The sequence below is a fragment of the Geotrypetes seraphini genome, chromosome 14 (assembly GCF_902459505.1).
Source record: "Geotrypetes seraphini chromosome 14, aGeoSer1.1, whole genome shotgun sequence".
NCBI lineage: Eukaryota > Metazoa > Chordata > Amphibia > Gymnophiona > Dermophiidae > Geotrypetes > Geotrypetes seraphini.
This window is the reverse complement of record NC_047097.1, coordinates 9,167,111-9,182,093: the sequence shown is the minus strand read 5'-3', so window position 1 is coordinate 9,182,093 and position 14,983 is coordinate 9,167,111. Positions and strand designations below refer to the sequence as shown.

At 43.5% G+C, this 14,983-nt stretch overlaps 1 protein-coding gene across 3 annotated transcripts in view; it reads left to right on the top strand.

Annotated features, from left to right (window-relative positions):
* Positions 1-6,144: 6,144 nt before the first annotated feature.
* The window catches only part of HEXA (hexosaminidase subunit alpha), a 53,763-nt gene continuing 44,924 nt past the window's right edge, over positions 6,145-14,983 (top strand). The window contains exons 1-2 of one of the 3 annotated variants that reach the window (XM_033919556.1): positions 6,145-6,502; positions 12,162-12,260. In XM_033919556.1, coding sequence (XP_033775447.1) covers positions 6,259-6,502; positions 12,162-12,260 — 343 coding nt within the window. In that variant the 5' untranslated portion in view covers positions 6,145-6,258. Of the gene's footprint in view, positions 6,503-12,161; positions 12,261-14,983 lie in introns of those variants that run through there. The other 2 variants (XM_033919558.1, XM_033919557.1) reach the window with 2 other exon arrangements.

The following is a 14,983-nucleotide window of genomic DNA, read 5'->3' as shown; positions in this document are numbered from 1 at the left end:
GTATTTCAAGTGTGCTTATCTGTTTTTTGGAGGCCTCCGGTTTTGTATTTTGAAGGCCGTTGAATGGCAGACTTTTTCCCGCGCACTGACGGTGTGCGCTTCATCTCTTCTACTATCGGCAGAGTAGTTGTGTTGCCCGAGGCGGTAATTTCAGCAGGACTGAGCTCCTTCACTGTCGGCAGAGCCACAGCGTTTCCTGCGGTTGTATTGTTCAGCGGGCCGAATTCCTTCGCTGTCAGCGGAGCCATGCTGTTTACCAAGGCGGTCATTGTCTGTGGGTTCGAGGTGCCTAGGTTATTGGACATGGATAAGTTGGCTGTTCTTTTTTCTGCAATTGAAAAGAAAAATAACAAACATCCCCATAACAAGGAGGCGGTTTTTGGTCTCGGGGAGTGTTTACTTTGCCTGGGGTTTCTGGTGCGTGCTGGTGTTATACACCCGGCTTGTTCGGTGTGACAGCGTGTGGCATGGAGACTTTTACTTGATGTTGGCCTGCCCAGTTCAAATTCCCTGTACACCGGTTTGGCACACGGCGCTTCGCGGCTGAGTACCATCAGGTTTGGAGATTGCCCAGTGCTTTATGCGAGTTTCTCCTTCTCGATCTAAGTTCTCATGCAAGGTCCTTGGTATCACTATCAATTCCTCTCTCTCCCTCAATGACCACCTCAACTCCTTGGCAAAATCATGCTTTTTCAGCCTTCACATGCTGAGGAAAGCTAGATCCTACTTCAGCCAACAACACTTTGCCATCCTTGTCCAATCCATCATCCTCTCCAAACTAGATTACTGCAACGCCATCTACTTAAATCTATCAAAAAAAAGTATTCTAAGACTCCAGCTAATCCAGAATACTGCAGCCAAACTGATCTTCTCAAAACGCAAGTCTGACCATGCCTCCCCACTCCTTGCCAAACTTCACTGGCTTCCATTAATCTCCAGAATCCATTTCAAATGTTCCTGCCTGGCTTTCAAGATCATTCACGGAATCCTGCCTCCTCTTATCCCACTGTCTTTCAACTCCTCCAGTCCCGACTCCTCCAGAACTGCCCAAAGGCTTAAACTAGCCTTCCCCTCTCCACGCGGCATCCACTATTCAGGCAATCTGGGAAAATCCCTTCTCTTCAAAATCACAGGTCTTTGGAACGACCTCAGCACCCCACTGCGGAACCTGAGCTCCCTTCAGTTATTCTGCAAACAACTGAAAACCTGGCTTTTCAGCAAATTGTAGCTCTATCCTTCCCCCCTTTCTCTCCCCCCTTCTACACATAAGTTCATGTAATCCTTTTTCTTCTTCTCTACCCACTATTTTAAGTTCTTGTAAACCATGTCGAGCTCCATTCTCATGGAGATGATGCGGTATATAAACTTAAGGTTTAGATTAGATTAGATTAGACTAGTAGGATGTTTTTTTTTCTGGGTCTCTGCATAGCGCTGCAGATGTTTGGTAACACTTTAGACATGTTTAGTGGTAGTTTACGTATCTATGTCTGAGTTGCAGATGAATATTAGGGGGGCGCATGGTAGCCGGATGGCGCTTCTCCTAGTAATGTGACAGGACTGTTTTCCTCTCTTTTTTGAGTGGCAGGTACTCCAGGTTTCACACTCTATTGAGAAAATGTCTGGGACCGTCTTCTTCTGATTCCTCATGTTAGATGGCCCACCGTGCAGACAGCAAATGCTGTGCAGCTACTTGTGGTCCAGGGCAACTTTTTGGTGGCCAAGGGGTTGTCAATTCTTTCCGTGCACCTACACCTTTGATGGCCAACAAAAAGCGATTGTGATCATATCGAGTCCCTTTTCGCCATTTTCTCCCGGGTCAGATCTCTACGCTTTCTCTTTTTTTGCCGCAGGTTGATTTCGAGAGGGGCGTAGGATATATGGAAGTTGGTTCCTTATCTGAATGGGGTGGTACTTGCAGTATCTTGCTCACATCTCGTATGTCTTCACTTCACAGGCAGTACTTTGCCGGGAGTTAGTGATGTTTTCAGTGTTCCAATCTACTCCTTCTGGCATCATGAACCTGGGGTTTTCATATGAGAGTTCCTTTCTTCTTCCGGCTCTTTCGGTTCTCGTCCTGTCGTTCCCCGACCTTCTGCTCTTCATTCTGTAGGGGTCTTGGCTTCCTCTATTACCTCTTGAGGATTTCTCATGCGTGAAGATATGCTGTAATCTCAGATCAGGGGGCCTTGACAATTTTTCAGGATGCTTGCAGCTCTTCAGGGTGCTTTGCATACTCCTCTGATTTCCGATTCTTTCTTGGGGTCCCCTGTTTTGAGCTTTCTTACGTTGCGTTTGTGCGAGTCCTCCTTGCTGTGTTGCTGGACCTCAGGGCTGTTGGTTTTTCATTCTTCTAGAACTTAGGGAAGTTATTCCATTTACTTCATTGTGCCTAGGAAGGGGAGACTTGGTCAGTCTGGGGCTGGGTCTCATTCTGCTGAATTAGTTCCTCTGAGTTAATCTTTTCGAGGACACGCTGAGATTGTTTTCCTTTTCCCTATGGGCACTGACTCAGCACTAACTTCGCTTGCCTTTTTTTGAGCAGCGCTATCGGTTTTGGCGGATGCCATTTCGCCTAGTCAGAGCTTCACGAAAGTTCTAGAACTTGAGGGAAGTAGTGGCGTTTTGGCGCTTACAGGAGATTCCGTATTTTAGCTTTTGAAATTTGTTAAGGGAAAGAAGTTTTTTACATGCTAAGCTTATTGATAATTATGGATGCTTGGGCAATGAGCTATACTGACGATACAGGAGGCGTGCCAGCCAATAGGACCACCTGTTAATCAGTTTCTTTATCTCTGCCTGCTGATAGATGTTTGCTATCCCATTGGTCTCTGGATTCATCTGCTGCGTCTAAAGGAAAGAAAATTAACAGGTAAGAACATAATTTTCCTTTACATGTTGCTGCATTCTAAAATCAGTATGCACATTCCAGACTTGTTCCCACTAGGTTTTCCATACAGGTCTCTTCTATTTCTTTCATTTTTGTTCTTAACACACAGATAGATTCTATGTTCAAGTGCACTTCATCTCCACTTCTCCTGGTATGCTGAGCTGCTCAGGCTACAATGGCTCTAGACCTCAACAGGAGAGACTAGTTCTCTAGCTCTCAGTTCCAAGAATGAGCACATTTGAACCTAGGAAATTACTCAACATTTATCCCTTTTTTCTGTCCTTCTTTAATCGCTAATTGCCATTTTGTTCTAGACAATATTCTCCTCATCGTCTAGCAATGGCTGCCTCTCCTAGATGGTTCAGACCAGTCCCTCTGGCGGGGCCTTCAATTACTCTCTATTAATTTGCTCATTCCACTTCAGCAGAGATCGGCCTCTATGCTTCTTGTAATCCATGGGTGGACCAGACAGCTGTGGTTCTTCTTACTGTTTCAACCTTGATAAAGGTCTTTCTCTCAAGAGTCAAAGATCTGTTTTATATATTGGAGCCTCTCGGGATGGCCTTAGAAGACACTGCTCTTTTCTCATCCTACCAAACTATTTTAGTGGTGTCCAACCTTCTTTACAGCACCGTTGTAAGGAGTGGCAGAGATGGTTTTATCTTATCAAGCCTTTATACAAATTCATATCTTCTTTCGAGGAGTTTTTCCTATCCCTCTTTCACCCAGCTTTTTTGCCTCACTTCAGTTAGAGTTCACATAGGGTTGTGAGTATTTACCATGTTCAAGTTAACAACATGCTCATCCTCTGGTTTCCAGCTTTGTAATAGATCTTGTTGACATCCACCGGTCTCTAGTGGGTTGTAATCTTCCACTGGTTCTCACCAAACGGTTGGACCCTTCATTTGATCTTAACTTTCTTTTTTTGATGGTGGTCTTTGTCATCTGTCATTTCTGCATGTAGCGGGATTGGACTTCCAGAATGAGGGCGAGACCTACTCTGTACAGTTTTTTCACCAGGATACAGTATTTTTTCTGTACCCTTCCTTTACTCTGGGCAACATGGGTAATGGAATGTAATATCCATTTCATTGTTGTACTTCTACCTTTCTCGCTAAAGCCCCATTCTCACCCTGGGGAAGGGTTCTTCATACCTTGGACTACAAACCTTGACTTTCTATTACAAGGAACTCAGTCATGCAGAACTTATTCTCTCCTGTTCATTCCCTTTGTTACCAACAGGTTGGGTTAGCCCATCCCTAGAGTTCTATTTCCACATACCTTATATTTCTGTTTCCATTTTTCTGTTGTATGCAATTTGAGGACTTTCTGAGAGCATGTAAGATCTCAGTTTTTGTGCCTTTAGTTACATTCTTCCGTCCCCTTTTTCCAGGGGGAATATCTGTATGGCAGCTACTTAGTCCTCGGTATACATGTTCATCCTCACTCCTGTCTGGAATTTTTATCCAGAAGACACTTTGGCCAAGCAGTTTTATAAAATTTATTTTCCTCCATGGGCCAACTCACCCGCCATCCCACTGCAATAAGCTAGGGAGTCCTATATGTGAGAATATGCTGCCTGCTTGTCCTGGGATAAAGCAGTTACTTATCATAACAGTAGTTATCTGGAGACAGCAGGCAGATATTCTCACATCCCACCCACCTCCCCTGGTTGGCTTCTTAGCTTGCTTACGGAACTGAGGTACTGCGAACGGGCATCAGGTGAGAAGGCACTTGCACATGCATGGTATGGGCAGTCGCAAAGTTTCTTAAAACTTAAAAACCGATAGTTCACTTTCATACTGTTTGTACCAGGCTCCATGGATGATGTCACCCATATGTGAGAATATTTACCTGCCGTCTCCGGATAACACCTGTTACGGTAAGTAATTGTTCTGAATGGTAAATATATTTACATCGGTGTGATATATAGGCCTCCTTCACAGACAGAAGTGGACAGAGATTTAATAATAGACATTCAGAATTGAATTGAGACTTGTTTCAATATAAAAAAAAGAATTTCAGAACAAGGGATACCAAGTAGGAGTATGGTACCCTGCAAAACTGGTGGTAACTATGGACGGTAAGCATAAGTTCCTGGCCATTCCTAAAGTGGGTCTGGATTTTTTTCAGGTGTGAGCTAAAGCCCTCACACTCATTTGTGTGCATGGAATTTGAATCAAAGTTAAGATTTGATTTTTTTTTTTAAATTATAAATCGATTATACTGAGGTGTACTGTATTTTTGAATGGCATTTTTGCGTCTTTTATTGAAAACTGTTAATTTTATTGTGATTTATTCATACTGAGGGCAATTTTAAAACCAGCTGCAAAGCTGCATAAATGGATGCTGCCAGTTCACCTATAAATAATGGCAGCTTTAAAAATGGAAATTACAGGTATTTTTCTTTCCAAAATTGTAGCTTACATCTGTATCTAGCACAGGGGTGGGCAATTCCGGTCCTCGAGGGCCGGCATCTAGTTGGGTTTTCAGGATTTCCCCCAATGAATATGCATGAGATCTATTTACATGCACTGTTTTCATTGGGGAAATCCTGAAACCCCAACTGGATTCCGGCCCTTGAGAACCACTCCTGATCTAGCAGCAACAGATTAAACTGCTTTAAGCCCTTAAAGTAGATGGAAAGGACAGTAAGACCATGGCAGTGATAGCAGGCTCTGCCAACAGCCGATAGGGCAAAAAAACAGACATTACAGGGCAGCATGGGGAGCTTCCCTCATACCAAAACCAGAAGTGGCTGTCAAAGAAAAATTACACTCTGGTCTTAAGGTAGTACTTTGAAAATCCAGAGGATCCTGCTTTTATCTAGGCCCAGTAACAGCTAAGAGGAAGGCAGCTGAGGTGCGAGGAGCAGACGAAAATTAAATGTCATTGCTCAATCTTTGATATTCCAGGCACTTCAAAAAATAGTAGGATATATACAGCCCAGTCCATCAAAAACCTCACCAATATTATAATCAAAAGTGTCACTCTCATTAGATATCCACTTACAAACCCAAGCCGGAAGCAGCAATTTCTTGAGCCCAGGGGCTCCTCTTTCGATCTGTGACTTCCGTATTGCGCTCCATTACCACCTGCTTACTACCCGGGTCCCTGAATGTTTTGTGCTAAATATTTTACGCCTTTATAAATAAACCCCATCACAATCACGCCGATGTGCTTGTTTAGCCAAAGTCATTCTCTAGGAAAGACAAACCCGCTAACGCGATCGGCGCAAACTTTCCCAGTCACATGCGAGCCAAGCGACAGACTGATCACGTGGGGGCCGTTCACATGACTAGGCGCTGGTGGATTGTTCGGCCTTTGATTAGCCGGACTGTGTCGGGCAGCAGCGATATTAAGCCGTGGACATGTCTCGGACCCTTCTTGCGTTACTGCCCCTGCTTTGGGTCTTGCGGGTAGAGGCCGTGTGGCCCCAGCCGCAGCTTGTGATCGCCTTCCGGGAGGTGTACCCGATCAGCCCTTTCGCCTTTCGGTTCCAGTATTCGGCCGCCTCGGCGGTGAGGGAGGGCTGTAGTGTTCTAGATGAGGCTTTCGGGCGCTACTCCCGCATCCTGTTTGGCGGAGGGGCGCAGCACACCGGGACTCCGGCAGGTAAAGATCTAGGAAGCCTTCCGCGGGACCGTCTCGAGCTGTCGCTTCACACAGCGTTTGCCGGACCTAGAGTGCGCTGGTTAGGTGGTAAGGCTGCCAACGGGAGCAAGATTCGCAGGACAGGTTTTACCCTCATGCATTGTAGTCCTGTTTTTCGTAAGCATTCAGTGGGTTTATCCAACATACACTGGGGTAAACCCAGGACTAGTTCAACCCTGTCCTGCGAATCTGGATCCAGTTGTTAGCCATATTATGAGCACTACACCCCCAAAGCAGTATTTCCAGACCCTTTCAAACCTAAAAAAAATGTGTGCATGGCACACTAGCTTTTGTAGACGTTAAGATCAGGTTTTATGAACTCGAAGAACTACCAGGAAGGCGCTGGAAAGCAGAACTAGCAAGTTGCCCAAGTCTGGGAGATTTTAAGCCATTATGGGACTGCAATGCTGATTTCTGGAATAGAGAACTACAAATAACACACTGCTTTGGGCTATAAGTAGAGAATGGCACAGGGACAAATTTGTTCCCATCCCCGCAGGAACTCAGATTTCCCTGTCCCATCCTCACAAGTTTTGTCGCTGTCCTCATTCCTATAAGCTCTGCCTTAACTGCTCAAGCCTTGAACACTTATGATTTTAAAGTGTTTGAGACTTGTGGAGATGGGGACGGAGGTTGCAGGAATGGGGCTGGGACAGGACGGGAAAATGAGTTTCCGCAGGGATGGGGAAAAATTTGCCCCCGTGCCATTCTCTAGCTATAAGGTTAAATGTGGATTGGCCAAATAAAGTCTAACTATTGGAGATGGGTAATCCACATTTAACCTTATAGCTAGAGAATGAAAAGGGGATGGGGGGAGGCACATGGATCTATCTTAGTGGAGCAGCTTCCAGTGATTTCCAAATTAACAATATGCGTCTTAAGATAGGTTTAGGAGCTTTAAGAGGGTGTAATATGTGTCTACTGTACATTGGTGGGGGGTAGGGTGGGGGTTAGGATTACTTTTCCATCAGTTCTGGCATGTGCTATGGCCCACTGATGGTGAAACACCATTTAGGGCTAAATCCAGGGAGGTAACTGTGCAATTCATCCCAATCCTCTTCACCATCATTGCATTGGTACCCATTTTGAGAGTGTCCAAAGAATGTGCATAGAAATTTATTTAAATTACTTAACTGATTTAAGGTCAAAATTCTCGTCACGGGACCAAACAGTGTTGCAAATTGCTGTGGTGGCGTACCCAAAAGAGATATGCCTAAAATGCGTGCTTGCATATGAGAACTAAAATGTCGACCGGCTTTTTTTTGTGTAAATCGGGAACATAATTTAAAGGGGCATACTGACAGGTTAGAACGATGTGAACTAAAATTTTAACTTGAAAAATATGTATATCTGCTCTAGAAGAGTGAAAAATATATACTCTCAAGTCAAAATGACTACAAACCATATTATTGCACCCAAAAAGATAAACCCCCAAAATGCTACAAGTGTAGAAATCCTAGAAGTGCTAAAAAAGAGGCAAAATGGAGGTAAAAGAGACAAAAAGAAAAAATGTATATGAGAAATCTACAGTAATAAATATGTACAAAATAGATATAAAAAAGTGAATAAAATGCAAAATGTAAGACATATATAAAAAAAGGACATACTGCACCCGTATAACATACTCATCATATAAATTAGCCGCATAGCATAACTTTCAGCTGAAAATGCATCTTAATTTAAGAGCTTAAAAGTTATGGGGCTCATAATCAAAACTTATACATGTCTAAAAACCCACCAAGTGCCAATAATCAAACCAAATTTTGGACATATCAGGGGACTTTTTATGCCTCTGATTTCCGTTATGCGCCCAGAGCTGAAAGGGGCATATCTGGCAGTATGGGAGCCAACCTGGACTTAGTCGTCTTGCAGCGATAATCAAATGTTTTACTAGACATCTTGGACGAAACTTAAACTTGTGAGTTAGACGATATAAAAACAGGTATAAGTGTCAAAAAGGTATCCAAAGTGACCAGATAACCACTGCAGAGACAAAGTAAAGACCCACACATACTCCCCAGTGCTCATTGACCCCTTTACATCCCCTACAAAGGTCAGAATAAAAAACTACATACCTGTCTCCAGAACATCAGCACCTAGTATAGGAAAGTTTCAAATTTATTAAAACATTTGATTAACCGCATATCAAAAATTTCTAGGCGATGTACAATAATTAAAATGGGGAAGAGTACATATAACTTTAACTAAATGAACATAGTTGAAACGTAGACGGTAAAATAGGCTGACGTACTTTAACATGGATAGAGGGGAGAACTACAATAAGTAAAGGAAAGAAAACAAAAAAGGTAAAAACATAGCGTGTGGGAAAATTATAAAAGAACATCTGTAAGGTAGATAAAAAATAAATTTAAGAATGGAATCGAAGATGTCTAACTAAAGCCTATTAGAACTGCATACAGGTATCTTAAATAGCCTGGGGGTGGGCTAATGAACCATAGAGAGGAAGACCCAGGCCCATAAACCACTCTAACCACTATATTTATGGTGGAACATGTGCGCCTGCCCAAACCCCCCCCAAATCCTATTCTACTGCCATATAGGTGCTACCTTCAGACAGAAGTTTTATTGGAGTTGTAGACAGATGGGTATAGTGGGTTTTTGGGGGGTTCACCCTAACCTATAAGGGAGTTCTGGTGAGATATTTATTTTCACCCTTTTTGTGAAGTTCACAGCAGTGCCCTCTAAGGTGCCTCACTGCTCTGTTGCCATCTCTGGCCAGTCCATTACAAGATTAGCCCCTCCCATGTCCAAATGGTCTTGTTCTGGGCGTTTGGGACTTGGATGAAATTTTGTTCGAAAATGTGATTATAAAGATAGACATCCTGGCAGTCTGGTCAAACAATAGCCTGGATGTCTAGATGACTTTTGAGAAAAATAAAATTCTAGATGTACTTTACGAAAATGGGCATTTTTCCATTGCCAACTTTGGGTGTCTACGCCATCTGCCCAAATCAGACTTAGACGTATATTTTGATTAAGCCCCTCCATGCTCATAAATTTAGCTCTACCATTTGTTTGCCTAGTGCTAAGCTCCTAATGTCGTTTCCCCACCCTAACTCCACCCCTTTTGCCACCCATTTTTTGTTCTCCTAAATTTAAGAGGTTTTTTTTTTTTTAGTGAAATTCTGAGTAAACATTTATGCAGTCAGCCTTAGTACAGTTTCAGAGAGTCCAGTTTATGGGCCTAAATCCTTTGGATATCAGGCCCAAAGATACTAAGGCCCTCTTTTACTAAGCCAATTACTGCAGCAGCCTGCAATAATCACACCAAAGCCCATTGGGAATTAATGGGCTTTGGTGCCATTGCCTTATGGCAGCTGCTTGCACGGCTTTGTAAAAAAAAAAAGAAAAAGGGAGTGTGTCTAAGCCTTTTCTTTTTTTGCCTCCTGAAGACAAACGGGAGAAAAGCCTTTGTAAATAAGGCCCCAGTCAGCATCGGATTTGAGAGGTAGGTAGCATCGGTTAATCATGGAGTCTTATAAAAATATGCAATCATAGAAGCCTGGAGTCTTAGGCTGTGACACATTGTAAAGGATTAACAATAGATTTTATTGTACATGAGTGTTTGACACACCTCGGTAGCTATTAGATTATCAACTTTCTGTGGAAACAGTGTTTGTGAAACGTAGGGGCTTTTAGTTTCTTTTCTTTAATGTGTTAGTGAAGAAGCAAAATGTATACAGACTTTATGAGAGACTGAAACCCCATGGTATGTGGAAGCTGGTAGTGTGACAATGGGCTCTGGGATGTCATTATCACCATTATAAAATTAGCTGCTTTAATGGGGAATAAAATATTGTACAAGGAGCATCTTCTTAATTTATTACAAACATTTTTTTTTTTAAATTTGCACAACTGCTGGTGTACTGAAAGCAAAATACAAAAGATGCTGCCTTTCTGTGGTACAACCATAGTGGTTTACATTTATTATATGCAGGTACTTTTCTCTGTTCCTAGTAGGTTCACAATCTTATTTTGTACCTGGGTAAAGGAGGGGTAAGTAACTCGCCAAGGTCACCAGGAGCTGCAGTGGGATTTAAACCTGGTTCCCCAGGTTCTTAGTCTACTGTGCTAACCATTAGACTTCGCGTCCATTCCAGTAGTCTTGTGTCATCTACCAGTGTGACAACAAGGTCAAAAATAAACTAGAAGTTATTGGTCATGCTTCAGTGGGTTTATAGATAATGGAGTTAAAAAGGAATGAGCTGCTTATCATTAAAAACATTAGCTGTCTTGGGTCAGTGATGATAAAGTAGTTGCATCTTATGCTATTAAGTCTCACAGAATGAAGCTGGGAATCGGCAGTGATACCGTGATATCATGGATTTGGGAGTAAAGGATACAGATTGATGATTCGGGTGAAGAAGGCATCACAATCACAGATGGGAGTACCCGAGATTGAAGCATTAGTGGAACCTTTATTTGAATATAGTTTGGGATTCTATAAGTCGGTGGCTCTCGGTCCATTCGTCAGGGCATACCCATCCAGTGGAGTTCTTGGGACATCCACATTGAATATGCAGGAGATAGCTCTGCATACTCTGCTTCCTTTATATGGAGATCCAGCTCATTCATATTTATTGTGGATATCCTGAGAACCTGAGTGGCTTAGTGTGCCCCGAGGACTGAATTGAGGACCACTGCTATGAGGCAAACAGAGTGAGGCTGAGATGGGTTTCTGGCTTAGGCAGGTAAGCCTGGTAGAAGGCATGTACATTAGGGATTAGTCTGGTCTCTCTTAGGAGAGTATTTTAGAGCCAGAGGTTAAACAGGGGAAGGCATGTTTGCAGGGTCACGCCAGCCTGAAATCCCTTAGAGCAGGCAGCAGTAGGAGTGCTTCATTTCTGGATCTTAATCTGCAAGACAGTTTATATGTGGATAGGCCAGGGGTGGGCAAATCTGGTCCTCGAGGGCCGGAATCCATTCGGGTTTTCAGGATTTCCACAGTGAATATGCATGAGATCTAGTTGCATGCACTGCTTTCAATGCATATTTATTGGGGAAATCCTGAAAACCCGACTGGATTCCGGCCCTCGAGGACCAGAGTTGCCCACCCCTGGGATAGACAGTCTTTTCATGAGGTGGGCCTCAAAGTTAATCACTTAAAATTCATAGGGCTTTGAATTGAGCCTGACAGGGACTAGAAGGATCAATCTGATATAGCTTCTGTAGTTGCAGTCAGACAATCCCATGCCATGCGCTAATTGTAATAGATCTGTATAGAATGCATTTCAGTAATCTAGGCAAGAGAGGATGGATGAGTATACTAGGACAGACAAATCCACAGACTGTTAGAGGTGGAAAAAGGCATTTCTTGCCACTGGGGTGATTGGCATAGGTTCAGGCAAGGTGCTCAAGCTTCTGGCCTCAGATTTCACGAGCAGAAGGGTACCATTCAGGATGAGTTTCATCTCTTTATGGGGCTCAGGGATATACTTACAGTTACTGTCTTGCTATTGCCAGTCTGTTTCAGAAAGCTAGGAAAGGGAAAATCATAAACAGTACCAGTTTAGGGTATAGAATGTTATGAAAGCATTGAGTGGCTATGATGGGACTTGGAAACTTGCTTTTTACAGTCTGCTTTTCTTTTCTTCTGCAGAGGATGTACCTCATGGAACAGCACCTGTCTCTACTTTGTCAGTCTCCGTTACTGCACCTGGATGTGACGATTTTCCTCAACTTGACTCCAAGGAGAACTGTATGTATGAGCAAAGCATTTGTTTCAAATGGGGGATTTTGGGGATGAAGTGCACAGTCGAGTCACATTATTATGACCACCTCCTACCTCTGCCATCAGAGATGCACAGCCAATGAACGAATGCACTTGTCGCGCACAAACTTTGTGGGTATATAAGGTGGGATGTCGGTAAGTTGCCAAAATAGAAACTTTGGCTGTAATAGGGGATAAAAGCACGATTTATCAGACATTAAAAAAAGGCATGATCATTGGTTACTGGGCCAAGAGTGGCAGCATTTCAGAAACAGTGGAGTTTGAACTGTTCACAGGCTGCTGTGGTTAAAGTGTACCATGAGTGAATGAATGGAACCTTTTTGACAACCCGACGTGATCATGATACCAGACTACAAAACTTTCAGAAATTAAAACCCTGCTATTCAAGAAATCCATCAAAACAAACTAACACCGCAGGAAGCACTTCAGTCCCCCGAAGTAACCCATTTAATTCTACAACTCTTCTGGAAATGTCCAGATAACCTCTTCAGTGTTCTCCCCAGAAATATTTTCCAGCGGGTGGCATGAAAAAGTAGCCGGGTGGGGCGGGATGGGGAAATTTGGTGGCGGGGAAAATTAACCACCTCTTTTACTAAGGTGCGCTAGCATTTTTAGCATGCACAAACCCCACCGCTCTACACAGGAAAACTAACACCAGCTCAATGCTGGCGTTAGCGTCTAGTGCGCGTGGTAATTCTGCGTGCGCTAAGCGCATGCTAAAACCACTATTGCAACTTAGTAAAAGGAGCCCTAAATGTGTACTATTTTTATTAGTTAATTATTATTATTTTCCAATGCTCATTATGACTTCCTTTTTTAAGGTTTGACACTTGTGCCAGAATATTTTTACTAAATTTAAGACGTATCCAATTTTAGAAGGGAATAATTAGATATTTGCCCTCTTTCAAATGGTATAGAGGTTTAAAAAAGGGAAAGGCGTTAATGAGGTCATTAGGTTCAATCTAGCCATTTATTTCTGCATGAATTTAAAAAAAAAAAAAGATAAATATAGCTCAGCCAGTCATACAAGAAATGGCTCTACAGCAGGGGTGCCCACACTTTTTGGGTTTGCGAGCTACTTTTAAAATGACCAAGTCAAAATGATCTACCAACAATAAAAATTTTAAAAACACAAAGCACACTGTACGCAGAGAAAATGTTAATTATTTATATTCCCTGGGTTTTCAAAGAGGTCAAGGCAGATGACTTTATGTAATGTCATCTCAGGAACAACTATACAAAAATAGACAAATATACATACCCCCTCCCTTTTTACTAAACCGCAATAGCGGTTTTTAGCGCAGGGAGATGCGCTGAATGCCCTGCGCTGCTCTCGCTGCTCATAGGCTCCCTGCGCTAAAAACCACTATTGGGGTTTAGTAAAAGGGGCCATAGTGCATAATATAGACATCAGATATAAATTCTCAAAACGGACACATTTTGATCACTAAATTGAAAATAAAATCATTTTCCTACCTTTTTGTCTGGTGATTTCATGAGTCTCTGGTTGCACTTCCTTCTTCTGACTGTAAATCCAATATTTCTTTCTGCCCCTCCCCTTTTCTTTCTGTCTCTCTTTCTTTCTCTCTCCCACTGCCCCCCCAAGCCATCGTGCTGATTTCTCCACTTCCCCGATTCTTTCCCTACTCCCTAAGCCACCACGCCGATTTCTCCCTGCTGCTTCCCTGAGCCAGGCCAGGCACGTACAAGCGCCGGACTCACAAGACTTCCCTGAGCTAGGCCAGGCATGTACAAGCGCCAGACTCGCAAGACTTCACCTCTGATGTCAATTCTAATGTCGGAGAGGCAGTTCCAGGCCAGCCAGGCAGCGATTGGCTGGCCCAGAACTTCCTCTCCGACGTCAGGTGAAGTCTTGTGAATCCGGCGCTTGTACGTGCCTGGCCTGGCTCGGGGAAGCAGCAGGGAGAAATCGACGTGGTGGCTTAGGGAGTAGGGAAAGAATCGGGGAAGTGGAGAAATCGGTGCGATGGTTTAGGGGGGGCAGTGGGATAGATAATCAATACAGTTACAATACTTCTTGATTTTACATAAAGCAGCAAAAAAAAATTTTTCTACCTTTTTTCGTTTCTGCTTTTGTCATCTTCTCTTCGTTCTCTTATTTCTATTCAGCGTTTGGCCTCACTCCCTTCCATGCAACATCTGTCCTCTCTTTGCCCCTTCCACCCAGCCTCTGCCCTCTCTCTCTCTACCCCTTCCATCTACTGTCCACCCTCTCTCTGCCCCTTGCATCCACTGTCCACCCTCTCTGCCCTTTCCTCCAGTGTCCGCCCTCTCTCTGTTCCATATGGCATCTTCCCTCTTTCTATGTCCCTTCAATAAACTGTATATCCTGTGCCCTTTCTCTCCTTTGTACACGATTCATTTCAGCTTCACTCCCTCCCCTATGCTCTGGCATCTCTCTCTTCTCCTTTCCTTCCTTCCCACTCCACCCCATAGTCTGGCATCTCTATCTCCTTTCATTCTCTCCCCCCCATGCCCTGGCATCTCCCTCTTCACCCTCCCCCCATATGCACTGACATCTATCCCCCCCTCAATGGTCTGGTAGTTCCTTTCCTTTCCCTCCCTCCCATGGTCTTGGCATCTTTTGCTTCTCCTCTTCCTTCCCTGGTCTTCCTTCTCCCCACTCTCTCTCCAATTGGGTGCTGCTGCTGCAGCACTTCTCTTCCCCT